The 9,214-nt window shown below is 41.2% G+C and overlaps 1 protein-coding gene across 1 annotated transcript in view; it reads left to right on the top strand.

Annotated features, from left to right (window-relative positions):
• The window catches only part of LOC102198754 (cytosolic 5'-nucleotidase 1B), a 3,879-nt gene extending 928 nt beyond the window's left edge, over nt 1-2,951 (top strand). Inside the window, exons 2-6 of the mRNA XM_005747637.2 lie at nt 272-388; nt 1,156-1,291; nt 1,380-1,502; nt 1,872-2,002; nt 2,096-2,951. Of these exons, the coding sequence (XP_005747694.1) occupies nt 272-388; nt 1,156-1,291; nt 1,380-1,502; nt 1,872-2,002; nt 2,096-2,335 (747 nt within the window). The 3' untranslated portion in view covers nt 2,336-2,951. The remainder of the gene's footprint in view (nt 1-271; nt 389-1,155; nt 1,292-1,379; nt 1,503-1,871; nt 2,003-2,095) is intronic.
• The last annotated feature ends 6,263 nt before the right edge of the window (nt 2,952-9,214 follow it).

Genomic DNA, 9,214 nt, shown 5'->3' with positions numbered 1-9,214 from the left:
AAAAAGTCATAATCATATTGTCTCACATTCTTGTGTCAGTCTTCTGGTAACTTCATATTGCTTTTTTGTCAGTTAGTTCTATGTTTATTAAAGTGTTGAAAAGCAATATAGTGAAACAGTTTCGAGGTACTTTTGTTTCCATGGTATTTACACTATCTGTTACCTCATAATTCACGAGTTTTACTTCCAGTGTGAAAAACACAAGCCACCCTAGCTTATTTAAATGTGAATTAAAAAAGATAAAGGTAAACATTCTGTCTCTCCTCTGCAGAAAGAGGCTGACTGCCCAGTGGTTGTTGCAGTGACGTCCCATGCAGTGTTTGAATCAGGAGGAGCTGAGGACCCTGATGGCTTGTACGTTGGGGGCATAGCTTTTCCTCTGCTGCAGGTCGGAATCCAGCAACCCACATTCATTTATGTTTTTTTTTTCTAATTAGTTATTATAGGAATTATAAATTATTATAGGAATAGGTGCAAAAGTATACTTAGAGGTTCAGCTATACACATACATGCAGCTAATATTTGGTTAAATATCCCTCAGCTAGTTGCACCTCGACCAGATAGTTTTGGTATCAACAAGCTTCTGCTTTCTGTCTAGATATTTAACCAGTTTTCTCAGCAGACTTGGTAGAGTTCATTGGTAAAGTAGAGTCTAAACTAGGAAACCAACCAAACTGTCTGCATCCTCTCAGTCCAGGGTGTTATAAAACTCTACTGCGGACAGTGACGGTGGTGTTTCAATAATGCAGTCCATGGCAGGCTTGAGCCTTTTTGGTTTGTGGGTTGTTCCTAAACATCCTAACCAATTTTCTATATTCTAAGAGTCACAGTTTGGACCTTCGCACAGACCCTGGCAAAGTGATGACATAGAAAAGTGACTTGCACATGCATACAGTTATTTAAACTGGCCTTATCACATACTTTTGATCCTTTGTGGATTACAGAAAATCCATTACGTAAAGGTAAACGTAAAGTTCCGACCACAACTTTACTTATGAGGACTTTTATGTACTTTGTCTTCAGTAAAAATTCATGTGATTGGAGCTGAGACTCACCATTCAAAAGTGTTAAAAGATGTAATTTATATAGAATATGAATAAAGTGGCACTTTAAAGTCGACTCTCAGATCAGTTTATGCTTATGTTGGCGCTACAGGCACTACAGAAAGTGAATGAACGTCTGCTGAAGGAAAATCCTGCCGAGTCGCTCTTGTTTGATGTCATTCTGATCACCACTGATAGCCAGCAGCAGCAGCAGAGCTCCCGCATCACAGAGAGCATCAGACATCATGGTAAACGCACTTCAACCTTCAGGAGAGAGATCTCAGTCTGATCTGTAGTGGAGTTTTGCTCATACTTTCTCTTGGCATTATCCTGCAGGTCTCAAGGTCAGCAGGTTCTGTTTTTCCAACGAGGAGGATTTTATGGAGAATCTGCTGAACAATAACGTGCACCTCTTTCTGACAACGAACAGAAACGAGGCATTGCAGGGTTCACAGAAAGGTCAGTACATTTCTTTTCACTTACCCCTTTTCAGCTAAATAGGTTTGGAGTCAGTGCTTTAAGCTCCACGGCTGCACAAGTAATGTGCTACTTGGAACTTTCCAGAAATGCAGTAATGCATGTAAATATTTGAGTCTCTTTGAACTGTTATTTTGCTGTTTTATGCATATCTATTCAGCCTGCCAGAAGCAATGAAGAAATATTTCAATTTCATCTTGAAATTTTTCCAGCCTTTACCTTCAGCTTTTTTTTTTCTTGCAATTTTGCCAACTTTATGTTTTTAGGACACCGTTGTTCTGTTCCAAGCTCATATTTTTCTGATTTATCTGACAGTAGATAAAGAGTATGTGTGTGCTGTGATTGGTCCAGGTGTTCTCTCTGTGCTGCTGGATGAGCACACAGCTTCCTGTCCAACAGAGCAGCTCAGAGTCTTATTCTGCGGGGACGCCGTGGTCCAGTCGGAAGCTGGACCAGCACTGGCAAGCAAACAAGCTGCTCAGGTACAAACAGTGGCAACCACTCATGTGTCCCCTGCACCTTTTGTTGTGTATTGGTGAGATTTTAAAAGGATAATTCATATTCTTGCCCTGCAGAGCTTCTCGGCTCAGATCGGCAAGATGCGGGGGAGGTTTGGTCTATTTGACAGCCCCATCAGCATTGCCCTGGTGACATCGCGGGGAGGCAGGGAAAGCTGTGGAGATGCTCTGCGGACGCTACGCTCCCTCGGTGTGAATGCAGATGAAGCATACTGCCTGGCTGGGGTCCCACGTGGTCCCATTAAGCGCCTCCTCCAACCTCACTTCCTGCTCAGCGAGTGTTTTAGCAGTAACTGAGAAGACCAGACTGATGATGACTTGGGATTTCAGAAAAAACTAAACAAACTTCACTGTGTTTTGAAATAAGCTGCTAAGCTTTCAGACTGATCTCAGAGTTAGCAGCTTGAACATGTCAGTCTCATTCAGCCTTAAAAAGCCAGCGAGGGAGCGAATGTGAAGCTCTGCTTATCACCAGAAGTCTTATAGTTCTGGGAAAAAGTAGCAAACAGTTTGTTTAAACTCAGCTAAAAGAGCTCTGAATAACTTACAGTGTTACTCAGGGCTTACAGGTCTTTTTTTTATATAACTATGCTGCCAGAGTAACACTTTGACATACCTAAGAAATAAGAAAAAAAATGAACCTTTAAGTCTGTTACCCAATTTTTTGACATGACTGACAGTCATACCGTTACAGCGTTTTCAGAATCCATCATGTCCCTGATTACTGTTACTGTTTTTGGGTTGTGTTTCTAAGGTGCAGGGAGGTCTGCTCTTTGTTTTGTGACTGATTGGGATGCTGGGCAGTGGGCATGCTACTTCTCTTATTTGTGTTCATGCAGGGACAACAACAATTTCTTTAGTTTGTTCTGTTTGCTCTTTTTTTTTTTTTTTTTAAATAAAAGAGTGAAATCAATGTTTTCTGATGTTATGAAAATATTTTTAATTCAAATCAGCCTCAGATGTTCCACCAGACTTCTGATATTTGTGGAAATCATTTGGAAAATGATTTGAATCACGGTGTGGTACACAGTACTCGAGTAGTTATTTAAACAATGCTTCGTTGGTACTAAAGAGCCCAAATTATGCGAAGAAAATATCCCCCACACCAACACAAGACAGGATGGCTTGATGAATTCATGTTGTTTACACCAAATTCTGACCTGCCATCCAGAAATCAAGGCTCATTGGACCAACCAAATTTTTTTCTACTCTTCTTGTGTCTAGTTTTGGTGAGCCTGTGTGAGTTTCCTGTTCTTAGCTGACAGAAGAGGCACATGGTGTGGTTCTCAGCTCCTACAAGGTTTGACGTGATGTGTATTCAGAGGTGTTCTGCATCTATGAATACACTATATTTTGTCTTTTTTGGACCCATCTTTATAAACCCTACTGTGGGGAAAATCCCAGCAGAACAGCAGCTTCTGAAATGCTCAGTTGTCTGGCAACAAAAACCATTAAAAGTCAAAAAAGTGCCTTAAATCCTCTTTCTTCTTCATCCTGATGCTTGAACTTCAGCAGGTCATCTGGTTTGCACTGAGTAACTGCCGTGTAATTCACTGATTGGATATTTGGGTTCATTAGTTGAACACATGTATCTAATAAAGTGGCCAGTGAGTCAAATTCTTAACATGTAAAAATCTCTGCAATAGACACAGACCTAATGTGTGCTGTGTTCCAGGCATTTTTTGATGTCTTATTGCTGCTGAAATGTAATATAACAATTTGACTTTCTACAAATAATTTTTTAGAACCTCAAAACTGTAAAAACAGACTCTGTTGTAAAGGTTGTTATTTGTCACACCCTTGAAAGTATTAGTCAACACTAATAAGTATATTTATACAATTAAAATAATTAAAGTTGGACTTTAACTGGAAAATACAACTTAAGCAAAGTGGATTATTCTTCAACCTGTCAACTCAATACAGGAAGTCATGTTAAATAAAGCTCAGATAATGTTATCCAGCTTTTCTTAGCTACTAATAAATCATCACTTCCACCAGTAATGTTTCTAAAAATCATAAAAATTGAACAAGATCCTGAAGACAACTGAATTATTATTATTATTTTAATTGTTTATTGCATAATTTTCCCCTGTGGGTGGAAGTTGATGCTATAATACAATTGCTAAATAGTGGAGGAAGATGTCTTTGTGTATATGTGGCTTTCTGTAAAAGTCGCCACACGCCACTGCACGGCTTATAGTGAGTCTGAAGACTAAGGAAGGACCAAAGGGCTTGTACCTATTAGCTAGGCAGAGAGATCAAGCTGGAGTGCAGCAGGTTATTCTGATTAAGGTGGATGGTGATGGACAGGCCGACAGATGAGGTCAGGCAGGACCTCATCATACTCCATGGTATGGAGTATGATGTTTGCAGATGGCATTGTGATCTGTACTCGGAGTAGGGAGCAGGCGGAAGTGAGCCTGGAGAGAAGAAGAACGAAAGTCAGTAGAAGCAAGACAGAATGCATGTGTGTGTGTGAATGAGAGGACGACAGGTGTAAGAGTGAAGCTGTTAAAGTGAAGGTCGACGAGTTTAAATGTCTGGAATTACCACTCAAAGCAACACAAGAAGATTTTCTGTCCGACTGTCAGAGCTGATTTATGAGAGAAGGATAGCAGCAAAACTGAAAGAGAAGATTTACAAACTGTTAATGAGACCTGTTATAATATATGGGTTGGAGACTGGCACAGACAAAAAGAACGCTGAGCTGAAGAGACGAAGATTTTGATTAGATGTAACCAGGATGGACGAGATTAGATATGAAAGCTCAGGTTTAGAGATTAAGTTAGTTGTGATAAGGTTTAATTGGACAAAAGATTTTGAACACGGAACTGCCAGACAGGAGGAAACAAGGTGTAGGAGAGTCGTGACTGTAATGCAGGAAGACAGAGGGTTGTGTGACAGAGGAGAATGCTAGGGATAGGGTGAGATGGTTCCACCTTTGCATCCCCTAAAGCAGGCGTGTCCAACTCCAGGCCTCGAGGGCCGGTGTCCTGCAGGCTTTAGATGTGTCCTTGAGTCAACACAGCTGATTTAAATGGCTAAATTACCTCCTCAACATGTCCTGAAGTTGTCCAGAGGCCTGGTGGCACTTCATTTGGTTCAGGTGTGTTGGTCTATGACCTGCTGGACACTGGCCCTCGTGGCCTGGAGTTGCCCACCCCTGCCCCAAAGGGAGAAGCTGAAAGAAGAGGAACCTGTAATGTTTAATTTTGATCAACAGGTGGCAGCAGACAGATTAAGAAGAGCTGATGTTGTGGCTGATTGCAGGGAAAGAAACTGACATGAGACCCACATTCAGGGAAGCACCAGGAAGGTGGTCTTTGAATTGAGGAATCAGCTTATTTACAACAAACAAACAAACAAACAAAAAGTTCTTGGAAACTTAATAGCACTATATCTTTTTTGAATGTCTCTATACCAAAATAAAAGTGTAATTTCAGTGTGTGGTCAAGCAGACTTATTATGAGCCTGCTGTTAGCTGACTTTCTCCTTGGTGTAGTCCTGGTCACTGGGCGTTGCTGCAGTCTGACTCTCAAAGCGGAGCCAATGAGAACCCAAATGAGAATCGATAACTTATCCTGATCATGGAATTGGAAACCTTAAATTCTTAAGATTCGTATCAATCTCCATCTGTGCTCATATGTGCCCTTTTCCATGATGGTCATGGAACAAGTGATAAAAGTAAGGTGCTTAGTGATTTCCTCTTTCACTGGTTTTGAAGCTCCTAATTTTGATTTTTGCTCTTTTTTTAGACTTAGTATTTGAACATAACATATGTAGATAAGTGAATGGAGCCGATCAGCGATTGGTAAAGCTAGCTAGTAATAATAACTATGATGCTAGTTTAGATGAACGAATAGGGTTAAGGCAAGACATATTAAACAGCTGACTCCCCAAAGTGTCTTTAAGTACAATTGAACACTAGTCAATTAAGAGATGGATCCGACTGAGAAAGCACATTTACTGAATGTATCGATTGAGAATTAAAACCAGTAATTTAGACCATTTATGCACCAGGAAAGTGTTTACTGAGGTCACAAATGAAGTGATAAGTGTTTCAGTGTGCTTCAATAAAAGCAGATGTGTTTTTGAACCAGCAGATTTCCCCTCTGATGGCCATTAGAGAGAATGCAGTTTATTGAACTTCCATGTTGGCTTCCTTTTCAGATTTGGACACGTCACCCATCTTTTATGTACAATTCATTTTCCTGGTCATGTCACGTCTGTTGCTTGTCTGGAAAGTGAAAAATGTCATTCAGTTTTTACCAATTACATGAAACAATAACTGCTTTTTTGTCTATTATAAATGCTGATTAGGGAAAAATCACTCACAAATTTTGAATATAATTGTAAGAATTATATGATTTTCTTCTAAAATAGCCCAAATATATTTTTGGCACGTCACCTAGAATTTTTTTTCTGGTATTTTGTATGATTTTAAAGTTGCATTGTCTTACTCCATTTCTGCTTGTTGTAACAGGAAGCAGAGGGAGTCCTGGTGGTCTCAGCCTTACCAGCCACACATCTGCATACAGCGCTTTTCTGCTCTGAGCACTTGAAGCATTTTACACAATTTGCACGCAAGTGCTTTTCTATCACACACATACACATTCAGTGGATGCATTGGTGGTATGGTAAATGGCCTGTATTTATATAGCGCTTTACTAGTCCCTAAGGGCCCCAAAGCGCTTTACATATCCAGTCATCCACCCATTCACACACAGGTGATGGTAGCTACATTGCGGCCACAGCCACCCTGGGGCGCACTGACAGAGGCGAGGCTGCCAGACACTGTCGCCACTGGGCCCTCTGACCACCACCAGTAGGCAACGGGTGTCTTGCCCAAGGACACAACGACCGAGACTGTCCAAGCCGGGGCTCGAACCGGCAACCTTCCGATTACAAGGCGATCTCCCAACTCTTGAGCCACAATCGCCCTAGGATATGTGGCACATAGACTTGAGCAGACAGGGATCGAACCACTAACCTTCCGATTAGTAGGTGCCCCGCTCTTGAGCCACAGCCACTCACTGGTCCATTATCCTGGCTAGGGCCTACCAGGGGCAAATTGCCCTGGACAACATAGCTCCTGGAATGCAGGAACCTCTCCACTGTGATAATGCTGGGATTCACAGAGGGGTAAAGAAACCTAGGTGCAGTTTTAGTCAAAAGACTGGTGGTTTTATGTTGTGTTATTTTTATCTGACCTTTGTTCATTTGTGTGTGTACTGGGCCTGTGCTTGCTTGATTATGACTGTTTGATTTTCTCAGGTCTCTGGAAAAGGGACCCGAGTAAGACTAGCTGAATAAATAATTAGGTGGTCCTAATGAGAGTCAGTAATAATGAGTTCCACAGCCTCATGTGATTGCCTTAAGTGATCAGAGGACGAAACACAAATGGTGGCTGGACTGATCATCTGTGCTGCATATTAAAACATATTCAGAGAAATAAAGCTGCTTCGTACTTTCCTGGATGAGAACAGAAAATATTTTGTCTTCATTATTCTGAGGACGGCTTCTGATGAGCACTGATTTCATCATCTCCACCTCCTGAACACAAACATATCTTTAATTAAAAAACAACAACAACAACAACAACAACAACAAAAAACAAAACGCTGAATGTTCAGGAACCTGGTTTTATGTTCTTAGTAGAGCTTTCCATCTAATGAACACTCATCAAACCAAAGTCTTGATATTCTATTTAAAAGACAAAAACGAGAGCTGGATACATTTTGTGACAATTTTTAGTTCTTCCTTGCACTTGAGTATATTCAGGTTTTCTGCTCTACCAACCTTTAGGGCCATGAGAAGACATCATTGGTTCTCGAGCAGGTCCCAGAAGTCCTGGATGTTCTGCCTCATATAATATGGTTCTCATTATCCTTGAATGACTTACAGCAACTCTTGAAGTTTTAAAGTCCCTTGAGTGAATATAAAGGGTCACCTGGGTTGGTCCACTGGCCTGTACTGAGTGTTACCTACCAATAAGTGAGGAGGTTTCTTTAAAGAACTCTGTCCTCAAAAAGGTTTTAGTTAGGCACCAGAGGCAATTCCCAGTATCCACTGTTTTGGGGTTTCTGGCAGCTTTTGCAATCAGAATTATGATCTTAATGCATTGTGGAGTGTGACTGTACAAAGTGTACAGGATGAGTATTACTGTATGAAAACTAAGGTGCTGTTAAAACCCAGGGACAGTTGCTCCCTCACCTGGACACGGGTGGGGCACGCGGGCAGCCACGCGCCAACAAGGTGCAAACCAGACATCCCAGCATTGGGCAACCCACCCGACACAGCGAGGCAGCCAAAGGGACTTTTCGAGAGGAAAACAAAACAAAGCGTTTTAGGTCATCGCCCATTAAGATCAGCCTTCCTTTGAGTCAGCATTTTGGATTGCTAGTCCCTGTCAATAAGAAAATTTGAAACAGCAGGTGGCTGTCTTTATTCTTAGCCAGACCTTTGTGCCTAAGATCACTATATTAAGAATATCTATTTTTACTGACATCACACCCCCAAGGATTAACTCTACAGACACCGACTTCATTATTTGAAACCTGAAATTTATATTTAATGTGAGCATCAGTCAGTGGTGCATAGACTCCCCAGCCACGTCACTGGGAACAACTTTGTGTGGCTGTGTATGTGTCTGTGCCATAATCATATTCTTGTGTTTCAGGGCCAGAGTCTGTTACTGGGCTTCCATCCTCTGTTTCATATGACTTGTCATCTGCTGCCTGATTGTTGAACTGATCTGTTAGTGAAAGTCTGCCTCCGAATGCACTGGATTTTACCTCTTCTGTTTGCTCTTTGTCTTTTGTACTTACGCATCTCTCTTCTGTGCAGAAACTCTGGTGAGAAAGTTGGAGAGATTGTTTGAGGGAGTGAAAATGTGAATCTGCCTGATTGCCTGGGTTTGGTCCTCACTGCATGAAAGCCTTGTTTCCTTGGATTCATTTATTGTAAACCTGTGAACTTTGATCTCAGAATCCTGCATTTAAGTCTATCCAAGTCCACTGGTTTTGACAGATTCAGCTAAAGAAATGGGGATAAATGTGTTTTTGTGACAGGCTACCAACAACAAAGTGTCTAAAGGTACAATTTAAAATTGGTTCTTTGCTGAGATGTCTTTTATGAGTAGACACAAAACTTGTATATCCATTGAGTTAATTGCCC

The sequence above is a fragment of the Pundamilia nyererei genome, unplaced genomic scaffold (genome assembly GCF_000239375.1).
Source record: "Pundamilia nyererei isolate P.nyererei 1_Seehausen unplaced genomic scaffold, PunNye1.0 scaffold00201, whole genome shotgun sequence".
NCBI classification, from domain to species: Eukaryota; Metazoa; Chordata; class Actinopteri; order Cichliformes; family Cichlidae; genus Pundamilia; species Pundamilia nyererei.
This window is presented reverse-complemented; position numbering and strand designations above follow the sequence as displayed.